Source organism: Danio rerio, chromosome 23, assembly GCF_049306965.1.
Source record: "Danio rerio strain Tuebingen ecotype United States chromosome 23, GRCz12tu, whole genome shotgun sequence".
Classification (NCBI taxonomy): domain Eukaryota; kingdom Metazoa; phylum Chordata; class Actinopteri; order Cypriniformes; family Danionidae; genus Danio; species Danio rerio.
In genome coordinates, this window is record NC_133198.1 from 28,354,465 (window position 1) to 28,372,242 (window position 17,778).

At 34.0% G+C, this 17,778-nt stretch overlaps 1 protein-coding gene across 10 annotated transcripts in view; it reads left to right on the forward strand.

Moving 5' to 3' along the window:
* fmnl3 (formin-like 3) overlaps positions 1-17,778 on the forward strand; it is a 94,134-nt gene that overhangs the window by 56,069 nt on the left and 20,287 nt on the right. For 5 of the 10 annotated variants that reach the window (NM_001346154.1, XM_009296930.5, XM_005162217.6 and 2 more), the window contains 11 exons: positions 908-991; positions 1,289-1,423; positions 3,242-3,350; positions 3,583-3,659; positions 6,834-6,927; positions 9,656-9,730; positions 9,808-9,918; positions 10,338-10,487; positions 13,047-13,148; positions 15,038-15,389; positions 17,603-17,686. In NM_001346154.1, the coding sequence (NP_001333083.1) occupies positions 908-991; positions 1,289-1,423; positions 3,242-3,350; positions 3,583-3,659; positions 6,834-6,927; positions 9,656-9,730; positions 9,808-9,918; positions 10,338-10,487; positions 13,047-13,148; positions 15,038-15,389; positions 17,603-17,686 (1,373 nt within the window). The remainder of the gene's footprint in view (positions 1-907; positions 992-1,288; positions 1,424-3,241; positions 3,351-3,582; positions 3,660-6,833; positions 6,928-9,655; positions 9,731-9,807; positions 9,919-10,337; positions 10,488-13,046; positions 13,149-15,037; positions 15,390-17,602; positions 17,687-17,778) is intronic. The other 5 variants (XR_012398286.1, XM_009296931.5, XM_073938244.1 and 2 more) reach the window with 1 other exon arrangement.

Consider the following 17,778-nt stretch of genomic DNA (forward strand, 5'->3'; position numbering starts at 1 on the left):
GTAAAAAGGTGCACAACCAACAGGAACCAACCAAGAGTGTCTGAGGTTTTCGCTAAAATGACTAAGTACAAGCGGGAAAGCAAAAGATTGAAGCAGTGTAGTGGCACTGTGACACACTACCTGATAGATTAAAGACCGAAGATAGAGACAAGACAAATTAAATATCAAGTTTAACAACTATAGTAAGACACAATTCAGCGGTACATCATTGATAAACTGTCTGACGTGCACTGCTCTCTGAGGTTTTGTGCTCAAAGCACCCGTGACTGCTAGAGCTCAGATATGCACGTACAACGCTGCAGTGCATGACAGAGTGTGTGTTTGTTTGTGTGTGGTCACGTGATGTGCGTTTTCAGCGGTATAATGTGGAAGGAGGGCTTTTCAGAAATGCTAGATGAAACGCCAGTGTGGACGTGGATCGTTTTCATTCTAACATGGCATTTTAAAACTAAGATGTATTAGTGGAAACAGGGCGGTGTATTTTTCGCGAGCTTGTTGCTGCTGTGATGGGAATGGGGCGAATGATCTCGATGCCTACTCATGCCAACCCTACTCATATCATATGATGTCAAATCATAAATCTCAGCATCTATTGCCCCATCCTTCAAGCTCATGATTATTCAGCAGTCATTCTAATAATTTTCTGATTTTGGAGTTTTTTGTATCGTTATCAATGTTGAAAATAACATTCATATTTTCTAGTTTGAGATTCTTCTGTGAATAGACATCATTTATTTAAAATATAATTATTTGTAATATTATAAACGTTATTATTCTAACTTTTGATCAGTTAAGAGTCCTTTAACTGTATTAAACTTCTTACTAATCCCTTGCTTCTGAACAGTAGTGAATATAGGGTGTGTTTGTTTTCAGTGGGATGTTGACCTCTGTCTTTTTAATGTGGCAGGTGGGTTCGCGAGTTCCTCAATGATGAGAACAGAGGTCTGGACATCCTGGTGGAGTATCTGTCATTCGCCCAGTGTGCCGTCATGTGAGTAAAACTCTAAAAACATTTAGCCACAGTCATCCACAACACACTGCACCATCTGTAGGACACCTTATAATAAGACAATACAGGCTGTGATGAATCCAATATTGTTTAATTTTTAATAATACGCTGAATGCCATAATGTAGGCCTGCTGCATTTTGGTTTGTGCTTTGTTATGCCTTGCTGAAATGTGCTTGGACGGTCATGTGCTGCTGTCTGCGCAACCCTGGACCTGTTGCTAACCCTCCCACCCTTACCCCTGCTCTCCTCATGTGCGGACCCTTGTGTTCGCGACTCAGGTTGGATTTTGAAGGGCTGGAGAATGGCGAGGACTTTTCGCTGGACAAGGCTAAGTCCTGGAGCAGGTCCATTGAGGATCTGCACCAGAACGGCTGCAATACGCTGGTTCGCTCTGCGCGGCAGTCCGTCCTCCGGTATGTACTGTGTGTGTTTGGCCTGCTTGTGCTTGCTGCGCTCAGCATCGCTTTCAAATTATGTTTGCTTGTGTGAAAACTTGCTTTGGTTTTGTTCAGGCTAATCGCATATGACTGAATAGAAATATGAAATGCACTGTTTAGACATCGTTGAAATTTCAAAAACAAACACTTTCCAAGAAAGGGGTATAAAAAAAGAGCATTAAATAATAATAGTAATGTTTTCTTTCATTTACATTTTTCATATTGTTGCAATCAAAAAGATCTGTTTTTCTAGCTGTTACTAACTCTTTAACCCTTTGACTGCCCCTCTACCAAATGGTTGACCATGTTTTAACAGTTTTAAATAATGACTGTTATAGAATGACTTTTAAATAATGGATTGCATACACAGCATTGTTAGTTAACAAAAAAAAAAAAAAAAAAATCAAACAAACATCCTGTTGCACTACTACACTTGATTTTGGTTTATTTGTAAAAAAAACAAAAACAACAACAATAAAACATGTTCAATTAGAATCTGAAATATTTTATGACATACTTTAAAAAAATGCGATTTAGTAATTAAAATTTTTTTTATTTCGAATTTTATTTTATTTAAATTGGTCTTACACTTAATATTTTCAGATTTTTCATTGTTTATGTATTAAGCCCGGTACTTTAACTATAAACCGACATATCAACCATTTGGTAAAGGCTAATATTTTAGAAAATTTGGTATATGTTGAAAGAAAAATGCATTGAGTGTGTTAACTAGCAACATTAGGAGTTAAGAAATGCAATCCAAACATTTTTTTTTTCTTGGTGGGTTAGTTAAAGGGTTATAGGGATGGTTCATGTGTTATTTTTGTAGCAATAAACGATCAATTAACATTCAAAATTAGCAAAACATACAAACTGAAATAACATTATTAAAATAAAACCCTACAGCGCTCAATAAAACAGGATATGACCTACATTCACTTGCAGGAGGAAGCTGTATTGGGCCAAATATTGGCTTGTACTCAATAATGAGTTTATATTACACATGCTCTAAAAATGCTGGATTGTTTAATCCTACTGTTGTGTTAAATATGGATAAACCCAACTTTATTTGACCCAACATTTGTTTAAAACAACCCAATATTTTATTGAAGGTATATAATACAGGCTCTTTTTAAAGGAAATACTCTGATTACAAGCCAATATTTATCCCAATACAAATCCATATTTGTTTGATCCTGATTTTGACTAATTAAATAGCTGCATACAAAATAAAAAGTTTTTGTAAAACAATTTTGTTCCTGATATCTAACTGTAACTCAAAAAAAAAAAAAGCAAAAGTAACAAATATTTAGGCATGTTTTTGCTCAGGGAAAACATGAAAATATCCAGACCTCTAAAAAAGTACATGTCAAAATCAGCATTTTAATAGGAACATGTTTTAAACTAACCACTCACCCTATATATTTATTTTTATGTTAGATAATAGTTTATCCAATAAATGTAACTAGTCTCCACATAAGAATTTTATTGTGTCTCTACAAGCAGTTTGAGCCTATTTGTTAAAAGTATCAACTATTGTTCCAGTTGTTATTGTTATTCAGTAAATGTCTGTTCATGCAATGACAGGAATGTTAGTGCTTTACACTGAAACAAGGAGTCGCATGCGTGCATTATTTTGCCCACAGAGACAAAGCCACATTTCCTGAGGGTTGATAACACACGCGAATGAAAGTACATCTTTATATAGCGTGTCTGAGTAATGGCTGGTGCGTGAGTGTTCTGTCAAATCAAACACAACTCTGGTGAACTGCTGACTTTGTCTTTCTGTTTCAGCTATGGCTCAACTTCTAACAGCAAAACCATCAAGAACTCCAGATTGGTTAGTCAAAAGGACGATGTACATGTGTGCATCATGTGCCTCAGAGCCATCATGAACTATCAGGTACTGGATGCACAGACCTGATGGTCACAAAAAAAAACCTCAGAGTCATCTGACTTGATTGTTAACAGAAAACAAGCAAATTAACTCTTCTTCCAGATATGAAAACTAAAACATCACTCATTAAAATGTTTTCTGTTTAAGCATAAAACCTTTTATTGACTCACCTTTACATTTTGGTAAAAAAAATTCATACTTAAAGCTACATTGTTTTTTTTTTCTTTTTTCATCCTAGTATGGCTTCAACCTTGTCATGTCTCATGCACATGCAGTCAATGAGATTGCTCTGAGTTTGAACAATAAGAACCCAAGGTAAGAAGTAAGAATTTAAAAATATGCTTTTAAAACATGAGATTTTTGGCAATAGGAGGCAAATATGTGGTCTAGTTTACTACTATTTACTAGTAAAATGTGTTCCCAGATGATAACATTATGCACAATGTGCTACAGAATAGGGCTGTGCGATTAATTGAAATTGAATTAAATCACGATTTAAAACAATGTGATTCGCTAATCGTTGAGTCTTCAAAATGACATCTATACATGCATACAAGTATTATATAATTTCCTCCACCCAGAGCAAATACAAATTGGTCTTACTAGCCAATTGAGTGAGCACACTTTTGTTCTGCCCTATCAGAATTGCGCAACCCAACTATGTGGAAAGCCCACAATAAAACAAAAAAGAGCGGAAAGCACGGACAAGTAGGATGAGAGTGTCTGTCGCTTCAGAAGCATTAATAGACTATTCATTCATTTATTTTCGGCTTAGTCTCTTTATTAATACGGGGAAACCGGAGCACCCAAAGGAAACCCACACAAACACAGGGAGAACATGCAAACTCCACACAGAAACGCCAACTGACCTAGCCGAGGCTCGAACCCACAACCTTCTTGCTGTGAGGCGACAGCACTACCTACTGCACCACTGCGTTGCCATTAATAGACTAATCAATATCTAAGAAAAACAGCATGTCAGTAATATGGAAATATTTTGGTTTCAAAATCACAGACACTAAACAGAAATAGGTCATTTGTAAGAGCTGTCACACAATTTTTGCCACAGCATGAGGAAATGCAACAACCAGCACCCCAAAAAAGCACCACAAGCACTATATGAAGAGTGTCTTGCTAAAAAGTCAACTAAAAGTATTGCCTGTGACGGTCAATCTAGTAGCTAGTAACAGCAAAGTACAATTTCAGAGTTGTTCGCAGCTGTTACACCATTTGAAAAAACATCACGAAGGCACTAGGAGATAATTAACGCCATAAGTCACTACTGTTTGCTTTAGAGAAAAACGAGTGTTTATTTCTGAATATTTATAAACAAATTTGAACAAAAGCTATTAATATAATTAAATATTGAGCTGAAGCTTGACTACAAAATTAAATTACAAATCAAATTGAAATCACAATATGTGTCAAAAAAATCACAATTAGATACTTTCCCCAAATCGCACAGCCCTTCTACACAATCTAAACGCATTTATGTTTAGTTGTTTGTATAAAGAAAGCAATGGAAAAGCAATGTAGTTGAATGCAAAAAAAGTATTCTGTTTCGATGCCATAAGAAATGTGTTCATCTTTATGGCAAATTACAGAGCAAAAATAATACATTCATCACAACCTTTATTTGTTGTGAAAACTTTGTGACATTTCCACTACTTGTCATTGTCATTGTCATTTTGTCTTAAAGATGTTTGTGTCACTTTATCGTAAGACACAATTGTGTATAATTGTGTCAAGGATATTTTTTCTGATAACTTTTTTTTTCCAGTGGAACAAACTGAATTTGTTATAAAAAAAAAAAAATTATAATTCTATAACAGTGTTATCAATGTTTTATGACATTTCATTACATTTCAATGACAATTTAAATGTGTTCTACTGCAGTTGAGGTTCATGAATATTACAGATTAGGAACATTAATGAAACTTATAGAATTTAGTCACACAATTATAATGGCCTCATGACAATCATGTTTATGACAGGTTATGTTGCATTGGTAATGTCAAGTTGTCATGTCATCTTGAACAATGTCACATTTAAATTTAAAATGACATAATTGAGCTAATGACACAGTTACTCACTGAAGCTAAGCAAGGCTGAGCCTGGTCAGTACTTGGATGGAAAATTAGGTTTCTGTTGGAAGTGGTGTTAGTAAGGCCAGCAAAGCGCAGTCAACCTGTGGTCTGCGTGAGCCCTAATGCCCCTGTAAAGTGAAGGAGACACTATACTGTCAGTGAGCGGCGTCTTTTCAAATTGGCCCATACCCATTATGGCCTCCCAATCATCCCCATCCACCGAATTGGCTCTATCACTGTTTCTCCACTCAACCAATAGCTTGTGCGTAGTGAGTGCACTGGCACCATTGTCCTGTGGCTGCAGTCACATCATTTAAGTGGATTCTGCACAGTGGTGGTGATGTGGAGAAACCCCCTGTGAAGCGCTTTGGGTGTATGGTCATACACAATAAGTGTGCTATATAAATACACATTACATTAATGACAGTTGTGATATGCATGCATAAAATCTTCATATTCATGACGTGATTATAAAGGAATCATGGCAGTCTTATAAACACCACTTCAAGTAAAGTGTCTGAAAAAACGTAATTTGTTCATAACGAAACTATGAACTTAAGACGTGTGTTTCAAACATCGTGAGGTAATACTTTTTTTTTTCTTAATTTTGGAGTCAACTTACATTTAAATATAAAAAATTATTTTTAATTTGATATATTTTAAAATATTTGAAAAACCTCTTCATAAACACCTTGTAAAGAAAAAGCTCTATATAGTATATCAAAGTCAAATAGAGTAAAATGTACTTTGAATGAAGAAAGCAAAGTAAAACTCACTCAACAAAACAATCTAAATTTGACACATTTTAGAAATTCCATGTATGCTATTTACCTAAAAAGATCCCTAATAAGCCGATGTAATCCAATACCTTCAGTAGCCTTTAGTTTTGGTTGTGCTGTCGAGTTAAGGATTAGAGTTGTACTTTTGTTTAGTAAGAATGATTCCCTTAAAGCAGATTAGTGTTAGTCTGACTAGATGCATTTGTAGTCAAAGCTTATTTCAATTCACACCAAAGCATGGAAACCCCCACGTCATTCCTCAGTGAATCAGTGCTCCAACGTATCACTTAATCACAGCCTTAAACTGCACCGGGAAGATTATTACGTCCTTTTAAAACACCACCAACAACAACAAAATATTACCCCACCTACATGTGCTCATATAGTCAGCATCAGATATGACCCCTATGCGAAGCTCAAGATAAAAGTGTGCTATCGTGTTTCTGATTTTTTTTTTTTAAATTGTGCAACAATGGACACAAAGCTGCAGTTCTCCCTGAAGGATAGATCTAAGCAGGTGTGGGTGGGTAATGACCTGTCAAGTTGGTAATGTTAGCCGTCTTATTGTGCGAGTCCTGCTCTGCCCGTTTGGATGCTCACTGAAGCTTTTGTTCCCGTTACAGAACAAAGGCGCTGGTCCTGGAGCTGCTGGCTGCGGTGTGTTTGGTACGAGGAGGCCATGAAATCATCCTCTCAGCATTTGATAACTTCAAAGAGGTACATTCTGGGATATTTACACCTGCAAGTGTGGCACAAAAAAATGGATGTTACATTCAGTGCTTTTTTGTTTAAAAAACTTTGTATTTTGTGAACATTTTCAACAACCTGTTCTCCAGGTTTACTCCAAAAGTAAAATATCAATAAGACTGTACTTCAAAAATATTCTGCCCATGTTAATTCATAGGGGTGTGAATTATTGTGGCACACATATATTTAATATAGATATTTGTTTTTGATAAAACTGCACTATAAAAAATTTTAGGATTGTCCTAAGGTTAGGTCAAATATGGAAATGGGCAACTGCTTGTTTAAATTGAATTGACATTGTGTTTTGGCCATATTTGACTCGACGTTACAACAACCCAGCATTTTTAGTGCGTGTGCTGTGTTTGCAATTGTTTATTCTCAATGAGAGAGTTTTTGTGTTTGTTTGTTCATTTTCAGAACACAAATTAAGATATTTTAGATGAAATCTTAGACCCTCCAAAATTCCAGAAAAGAAGCCACGAACATTGTCAAATTTTTCTGTGTCTTCAGTTCTACTGTAATCATATCAAGCTCCAAGAACACTTTTGTATAGCACAAAACTGTATATTGGAATTTGTTTGCCTACACAGTATCTTCTCTCCCATATCAGGTCAGTGTGCACCTTTACTATGGGCAATACAGTATATTGGCATTAGAGTCAGCAGTGTAACATGCAAGTGTTGTATTTGCCATAGTAAACACTCAACCTGATCTAATGCATAAGACATAGGCGAACAAAATTGTTTTTAAACTTTTTGGCATACAAATGCATTTGTTGGAGCTTCATTGGATTACAGTTGATCCTCTAAAGCACAGGTGTCAAACTCAGTTCCAAAAGGCCGCAGCTCTGCACAGTTTAGTTCCAAACCTAATTAAACACCCCTGATCAAACTAATTGAGTCATTCAGGCTTGATTATAACCTACAGGTAAGTGTGTTGGAGCAGGGTTGGAACTAAACTGTGCAGGGCTTCGGCCCTGCAGGAATTGAGTTTGACACCCCTGCTCTAAAGTCACATGGAATATATTGACAATGTTTGTGGTTCCTTTTTTGGAACCTTGGATGGTTAGAGCTCTCTGATTTTATGTAAACTATCTTATCTATAACTTGTGTTTTAAAGATGAACAAATATCTCTGGGGATTAATTAATTAAAGACATTACATTTCTTGGGTGAAGTGACCCTTTAATATTTTGAACAAAAGATACAAATTTTATCAATAAATCAATTGCTTATTTTTACAGAGGGTGCGAACATTAGTGAATGGCACTCTATAAAGCCAATTAGCCAGCCATTTTTTCTCTTCCCAGTTGCATTTGTGGGAAAACACTACTTCTTAAGCCAGTCATTGCATTAAACCCATGTCTCTGATAAGGATCAAGGCTTTGGGAGAGTAAATTGCCCACAGGCTCAACCGTTCACTCCGTTTTGTTTGTCTAGTCATTTATGTAAATACCGGAAACGGCCCAATTACTCTGTAACTGTCTAACTCTGTCCTGGGAAACTCTGAGAGCTAATGAACAGAGCAGTCACAACAATGCTGTGAGAGAGACTGAAATAAAATCCTGGCTGTAGACTTGGAGCACTAGTCTTCAAAGGCTCTGTGGCTGCAGCCTAACTTTGAATTTAAACGGATGAATTAAATGTTCCCCATTTCATTGTGCAGAGCATTGGGAACTCTCATTAAAGAATTTTCAAAAATATCTTTTGCTAAAAGCATTTTATACGTTTCCTATTACGTAGCGCCTTTGTTATTTCATTCCCTTTCTTTTTCCATAAGTCTGTCTTTCTTCTGGAATGGACTGCGATGTGAATTCTCCATCAGGCTCAACTTCACTGAACCCAATAACCTCATACCCTATTGTTTCTGTATCTAGGATTATATATATATATATATATACTTTTTTAACTTATGAATAAAATGAACTTTTCTTACTTTAACAAAACTTACAATAATAATAATAATAATAATAATAATAATAATAATAATAATAATAATAATAGTAAGTTAAATTGTCCATAGTGTATGTGTGTGAAAGAGAGTTTATGGGTGTTTCCCAGTGATGGGTTGCAGCTGGAAAGGTATCCGCTGCGTAAAACACATGCTGGGTAAGTTGGTGGTTCATTCCACTGTGGCAACCCCTGATTAAGTGACTAAGTTAAAAAAAATGAATGAATGAATGAATGAATAAATGAATAATAATAATAATAACAATAATAATAATAATATTAATACATAAATTAACTAAAAAATAAGTCAATACATTACAATTACATTAAATACAATACAAAAGCAATAGGATACTCGTCTATATATTTTTCTTGTCCATCAATTGAGTTTTTTTTTTAAATAATGATTGGATTTCTCTGTTTAATCATTGTATTTTTCAAAGTATGTTTGTTTTTTTAAAAAAAAAGCAGTATAACTACCCCACCATATTTTAACTTGGCTGGTACAAACAATAATAAAAATAATTGGCAACAATAGATTTTTAATTAACCACATTTGTGGGCTGCTGTGCATTCACCAGTCATGCTTACAGTAATGAAAAATGTCTTCATGTGGTTGCAGAAAGTGCATTCCCCAAGTTGTATTTTTTAAATAAACTGTTGGCAATTGTTGGTAATTTTAACATAATACATATACTATACTCAGGGTTTTCTGTTTTCCTGTGATGAACAAAGTAAATATGCTTGCAGGTGTGTAAGGAGAAGCACCGCTTTGAAAAGCTGATGGAGTATTTCCGTAGTGAAGATGGGAACATTGACTTCATGGTAGGTGTATGAAAGTTCTGTAGTCATTTTTGTACCTGTTTTTTTTTTAAGTAATTAATTGTGTGTTTAAATGTCAGGTGGCTTGCATGCAGTTTATCAACATTGTGGTCCATTCGGTAGAGGACATGAACTTCCGTGTGCATCTACAGTACGAGTTCACAAAGCTGGGACTTGATGACTTCCTGGAGGTATTCAGTCAAAATACTCAAGAAAACCAGACTTTTCATTGCTCTCCCTTAATAATAAGGTTTCAATTGTTCATTTAACATTTAAAACTAAAATGAACATCCCCTATTATATTATATTAGTATTATATTGTATTAGTTTATGCAGTGTTTGTTAACAACTTCATTTTCATGAACTAACGTTAAAGATGAGTATATGCTCTAATAAATAGTTCATTGTTTGTTCATGTTAATTAACACTAATGGAATATTATTGTAATGTTCACTGTGTAGATGTTGTGTTTAAAACTATATAAACAAAATGTTGTTCTGAATTACTGAAAAATTAAATAATTCAATCTTTCAGGATTTTGGAAACATATCTAAACTCTAAGAGTAATTAAATAATAAAACATTAAGAAATCCCCTGTGTTCTCTTTCAGAAATCCAAGCACACAGAGAGTGATAAGCTGTCGGTGCAGATCCAGGCTTACCTGGATAATGTGTTTGATGTTGGAGGTCTTTTGGAGGATGCAGAAACCAAGAATGTGGCCCTGGAGAAAGTGGAGGAACTGGAAGAGCATTTGTCACATGTAAGAAACATGAAATATTCCCATTCATTAAAAAAAGTAAAATACTAATAGAAAAGAATATCCCATTTATGTGCACTGTATACACAAATTAAGCTAAATGTGATAAATGAACAACAATGAGTAATGAAGTATTAGTTACAGTAGAGATTTAATGTAACGGAGAGGAGAATAGTCTTAGAACCAGAAAAAACCCAGCTAAAATTACTGCATACATTTTCATGTAAACGATACAGAGAAAATAAAAATGATAATAAATATTAACTTAATAAAAAAACATTTATGGACAATACTGCAATAAACATGACTTTTCATTTTAAGTTCACACTAAATTTTGTAAAACTTTAATAATTAACAAATTCTTTGCACTACTATTTTTATTTAACATTTTTGAAAGGTCTCATATTCTCAACAAGTCAGCATTTATTTAACAAATTTAATAAAAATTGTAATATTATAATTTAATTCATGAATTCCTTTTCCTTTTAAATATCAGCCTCATTATTCGAGGCGTAAATGTCAACACAGTCCTTCAGAAAACATTCTAACATCCTCATTTTATATGTTGAAACAGATATTTCTTACTATCAGTGTTTACAACAATGTGCTGCTCAATACAGTGCTCAACATATATAAGTACACCCCTCTCAAATCTCTTTTAAATTCAGATTTTAATAGGAAGCTATACAATAATATGCTTGTGCATATACATCAGAGTAATCAGTACTAAAGCCAAATCTGGAGCTTATCTAACAAAATAACTTACGATAACGGTCCAAAGACTAGTACAGCCAAATGTATATGTTTTCGAACAATAATAAATACATATTTAAAAAAAAAGAGTAAAAATAAAGAGAAGCAGAAAAAAAATATTAAGTTGAAAATTTGGAAGGTTGTAATTTGTTTTGCAACATTTTGCTTGAATTTAATTTTATTATCTTTCTATTTATAAATATGTTTGGTGACTAAAATATTCTTTTGATAAATATATCTGTTTAATAAATCTGTATTGTTTAAATGCACCAAAATACACTGCCTATATTCACAGAGAAATGGATGAAAATATTCACTTTTAAAATGGGGCATACTTTATTACGCTGAACACTGTATTTTAGTTGTTAATTTATTTCTATTTAATTCAAAGAATATTCAAAACAGCATTTTATTTTTTTCCAAATGTTAAAAATATTTAATAAGGCCTTAAAAAGTTTAAACCAAACCTGAAATCTAAATCCATTGCATGTACATTTACAAATTACATAATTTAATGATTTTCTAAGAAACTGAAAGTCCACTGGCAGAGATTTATTCATGTTTTAATCATAAACTTCATGTTTTATACTAATACAATATTTATAATAATTGAATCTTGATAAAACAACACGCTTCTGTGTGATAAGAGGATACATTATTTCCATATTGTAGTGTTTAAGAGCAGAGTTTTTCACACCTTAATCTAATGCTTTGCAAAAACAATTCAAAGTAATGTAGATCTGAGCAAAATTTCTTTTCTCCCTCCCTTAAATAAATACTGCTCCCTGTCAGTGTACATATTATAATTTTTGACACATTGTGATCCTGTCAGATAATTTTAATAAAATCCATTGATCTCATAAAGGGCAGTTCATTCTGTTGTGGCGACTCCAGATTAATAAAGGGACTAAGCCAAAAAGAAAATGAATGAATGAATGAATGAATGATCTTCTAAAGGTCTTATAAACGTCTTGAAATGTACATTCCTTCGATGTAAAAATGCAGGGTTCCACACAATTCCTGCATGTGGTCCCAATTCAAATCCATTAAGTGAGCATAACTGTTTTTTACAAAATTAAGTTAATTGACACAAAAGAATTAAGTTTTCCTAAATAAAGTCTCAGGAATTGTGTTGTTTTCAGCTTATTTTAAATAAGTAGTTTGAACAAGCAGCAAAAAACATATCTACCTTTTAACAATCCAATAAGTCTTGTCAGTCACTTTCAGTATTTCAATGACTTCATCCATATCAGAGTTCACTATGAGTTCAGGAAAATCATGCTTATTTCCTAGTATTTACCCACAACATAGATTAATAATTCACTTTTGGCACAGGGGAATCTTAAAAAATATGATCTGACCGGCAGACTACTTAATATAAGTTATTTTGTTTAGCAGATACTAGCCTGTAAATCAGAGTATGCAGGCAGTGTGAAAACAAGCCTCAGATTGTTCCTCTGATCTGGACACAGTAGTGGGTCTTTCTGAGTTATGCTCATGCCAAAGGTCTTGAAATGGCCAGAGCATCACACAACAATCAATCCTTCTGCTCTCGCTGGGGGTGGAGGAAAGAATTCCCCAAATATTCCTGTATGCAATGGTGCTTCAAAAGTGAAAGTGCTGCTGTCTTATCTGCTTTGTCATACTGCTGGAAATGTTCACTTTATTGATCTGTAAGAGAGTGAGAGACACTGAAGGAGGCTTAAAAGGGAATGAGAGGATCAGTGCTCGGAACTGCCTGTCTGCTTTGTCCACCTCTCACGCCGTTATGTTTTCTCTCTTGCTTTGTTTTTTATTCTGTTGGTTTAGGTGACAGAGAAGCTTCTGGATGTTGAGAATGAGACCATGACGAAGGTGGCAGACCTGGAGAAGCAACTGCTGCACAAAGACAAGGAGCTGGCAGTCATAAAGGTATAGACCACAATCGCTTCCACTTTTTCACTGTCACTGATGAGCGTGACTTGCAAATAGCTCATAAATAATTTGGTGTAATATAAAAAAAAAAGTTATATGAGCCATACAGTGACCGTTACAGTGAAGAATATGTTGCTAGGAAAGACAGATTGTTGTTTATTGTTAATATCTACAGTAAATGTCAGATAAAATAAATAAAATACCATGTTTTTGGTTATTTGTAATTGCACTGCAGTGCTATTGTGTAAGTGATTTAGTATTTATATTATTTGTTTGTTGTTCACTTGTTTGTATTTTAGGTACTTCCCAGCAGGAACACAATCGTAAGACGTTATTATTAGGTTAGATTTAGGTTGTGATGTTAACACCGTGTAACAACTTTATCCAATGATCATGGCGTTGATATTTAGTTGATTTTAGTTTGTGTTGGAAAGTGACCAAAATTCAATGTCAAGCCAACATTGCAAACCAACATCATATTGACATCAAATACTGACATTTATTCGTCAGGTATGGCAACCAAAATCCAAAGTCTGATAGACATAGTCATAGTGGTAATATTATTGTATTATTGTATTATTAAAAATATTAAAGTATAATATTGTTTTTGACTGGGCAAATAAAAATATTTTCCATCTGGGCCCTTTGAAAAATTCTTTAGCCCTTCATGAGTCTAAAATTTTATTCATAATGGTCTTAAAAATGTCTTAAAATGTCTTAAATTTAAGTTGGTGAAACCTGCAGAAACCCTGTATAAGGTAATTAACAGACAAATTTTAGCTGGAACTACTCTCAGAAGACAGAAATTAATCAAGCATAACCTTTAATCAAACTTCATAAATTTTTTATAAGGGATTTGCAAGTAAACAATTGTAATTAGGTATCCAAATAAAAAAAATTAAACATTAAACGTTTTTTTACGTGTTTTTTTTACTTTTTTAAAAAGTAAATTAGAAGACTCCAATGTCTATAATCCAACATCTAGCCAACATTCAAACCAACGTTATATTGGCGTCAAATACTGACAATTATTTGTCATGTATGGCAACCAAAATCTAACATCTGATAGACACAGTTGTAGTGGTCACTTTCACACAATGTCAAGCTGTAACATCATTAGGCGTTGAAATTTGGTTGATTTTAGGCTGGATATTGTACACAGATGTCGGCCTGTGGTTGGGTTCTGACGTCAATCCTATTTTTAATTTTCAAACAAAAATGCAACATTCCCACAAAGTCGGGGTACAATGTTAGTCTAATGTCATGTTTACATCCTGGGCCTGCCGGGCTTAACTACAATGCTAACATTATGGTATTATTGCTATAGTTGCTATGATTTCTTAAAATGTTCAGATTCAAATATTGTTATTATGAGCATTTATTTTTTTGGCTTAGGCAAAATAACACAATACATCACAATAACAAATGTTTAAATATGTTGAGTTGTATTTTTTCTCTCGAAATTTAGATTTTTTTTTTAAACAGTTTATAGTTTCCAATGTTTAAATGTTGGTATTGTGTTAAAAAAATAAAAATAAAATAAGCATGTCTGAAAACATGACACATTTTGGTTTTGCTCAATTTTTTTTTTTAAATTTATTTAAGAAGTTTAGAACAAAACAATTATAAATTCCTAAACACACAACTGAATTGTTAATACAGGCAATTTGTAAATATTATTTACAGTATTGTAAATGGATATTAGAAAATATTAATTTAAGATCCGAATAATTTAAATATAAATCTGCACACCATGTAACTGTTTATTTTGGGGGGTGAGGGGTGTTTACAAATGTTCTGTAGTGTTATTAGATGCCATGCTAGGAGTAAGCACCAATGTAGGTTTGGCAACATCATTGACTGGACTCACACTCACACTTTTGCAGGAGACGTATGAGTCAGCCAGCACACAGGTGCACACACTGCGGCGGATGATCCAGGAGAAAGACGCCGCCTTCCAGAGGCACAACAACATTGAGAAGCAGCTGCTGGAGCTGGAGCAGCAGGGCACCATCCGCTTACGCAAGCAGCCTGATGGAGACATTGCCATCGAGACTCTGGGTGCTGGAGCAGTGGCTGGAACTCCTCTGACAGACCTAAGATCATTGACTGTAGGCATGAGCACCATTGGAGGTTTGGGTGGCACTTCAGCTGTACCTGTTGAAGCTGTTGCTCCACCGCCACCACCACCCCCACCTCCACCACCTCCTCCACCTGCCCCACCACTCCCTTCAGAAGGTACAGCTACATTTTATGAAATGTATAGTGTTTTTTGACCCTCCATTGAAGGTCTGTTTACACAAAACTCTGCAATTAATGAGTAAAGGAATTAGTAGTAACACTTTATTTTGATGGTCCATTTGAGTATAAGTAGACTGTCTGCTTAATATTTGTTGATACTGCTCCTTTAACAGACATTTAACTGACTAAGAAACTTTGCAAGTGCATGTCAACTTACACTAGCCCTAACCCAAACCTACCAGTCTACTTATAATCTAATGAGAATCAGTTGACATGTAGATGCAATGTAACGGACCATCAAACTAAAGTTTGACCAAATCAATCAATCAATCAATCAATCAATCAATCAATCAATCAATCAATCAATCAATCAATCAATCAATCAATCAATCAATCAATCAATCAATCAATCAATCAATCAAGCTGTTTAATAAAATGTTTCTGATGGCTCTTGATCATGATCACTTTATTTGATTTATATAAAATACATTCACCTGCATTACAGTTTATTGGCAAGCAATGTACAATGTAAAAATACTGATTTAAGCATGTATATATTGTTTGTTTTAGAATGACCAACTTTCAGAAAATATATTTTTATTTATTAAGTAATTAACTGTCTTAAATAATTTCAAACATAATAGACATTTTATACTTAAATTTTAGCTGGAACTACTCTCAGAAGTCAGAAATTAATCAAGCATAACATTTAATCAAGCTTCAATATTTATCTTATTAAGCACTGCTGGTTGTAAAACAATTGTGAAAATCTGACACTTATCAAGTATGCAGATTACATGGCATTGGTTGGATGTTTAAAGGATACTTAGTTATTGGATAATTTTCTAAATTTTTGCCAATTTTATCACAAGTTGGACAGAGAATTCCTTGCAGCTTAACAGTAAGATGAAAGCAATGTGTTGTGGGACAAACAAAATACGAACATTTTGGGACCCTTTGCTAATTAATGGGGAGGAAGTTGAACAGGTGAGTTCTTTTAAATATTTAGGTGGGGAAATTGACTTTCAGTTCCCTTTTAATAAATACTCAGAGAATATTTTTAAAAAGCCTCAGCAGCGGTTGAGTTTGTTGAGAAAACTGAGAAGTTTTGATAAAGGACATTTTGATTGTCTGATATAAATCACTTATTGATTCTGTCCTTATTTCAATATTGTAGCCTGGTTTAACTCCCTCTCTGTTAAAAGCAAAAGTAAACGTTTAGGGTTGTTAAACGTAGCGAGTAAAATAATTGGTGAGAGACAAACACCTCTCACTGATTTATTTATAGCAGCGACAAAAAGAAAAACCTCCACTATTGTGGAAGACTCTTCCATCTGGTAGATGGTATAAAGTCCCTTTAGCAAAAAAGGCTAAGTACAAGAAATTTGTTCCCACTTCCAATGTTTTTTTTAAATAGAATTTTTTGTATATTTATGTTTTGTTGTTGTGTGTGAGCCTATGTCTAAAGACAAATTTCTAACCCCTGTGGGAAAAATTATCCCTGTGGGATAGACAATAAAGTTTATTGAATTGAGTTGAATTATAAGTAGGCATCCAAATTAAAAATGAATATTTTTTCCTTTACATTAAATGAAACATTAAATATGTTTTCCCCTAAATTAGAAGTAAATTGGAAGATTCTTTGAGAACAACAACATCTGAAATACAGAAACATTAAATAAAAGAAAAATGAAGAAAAGTTGTGCAATAAACCTTACATATTTGCTGATCAAATAAATCCTGGTGCTCTGTTTATGTATATTTGTTATTACTGTGATGAAGGAAAAAATCTCATTCATCTGTAGTTTATATAAAGCAACATAATGTTAATAAATAAATCATTTGATTTCCTACAGACAGTGGGAAGTATGTCACAAGCCCACTGTCAATGAAAAGCGGATATATAAGGATTCCCTTGACGCTCCAGATTATAGAGATTTTATTAGAGATTTTGTAGAGCGATTATAAACAAAAACAAAAGTCATTTCCCTCTGAGTTACAGAGCTTTAAATGTCTCAGCCCAGCAGGAAAAGGAAAAGCTAAGGGTGTTTCCTTTAGCTAAGGAGAGGTTTCTACTGAGGAAGCAGCTGGTCTGGGACTCACTAAATACCCATTTAGCTCTTCTAGTTATTTGGGAATAATCTACTTTTTAAGAGTAAAATGTCAATTCAACACGTATTAATTGATCAAATCTCTCTTATTTTCCACAGTTGAGTCTATTCCTATTCCTCCTCCACCTCCTCCACCTCTACCTGGACCATCACCATCGGTCATTCTTAGTGTTGGATTATCAGGTAATATTTTTTTTTACAAATAATAATACTAGAAACTGTACCATCTTAGCTCTGAGTTATTGACAACAAAGGATCAAATTGAATGTCATCAC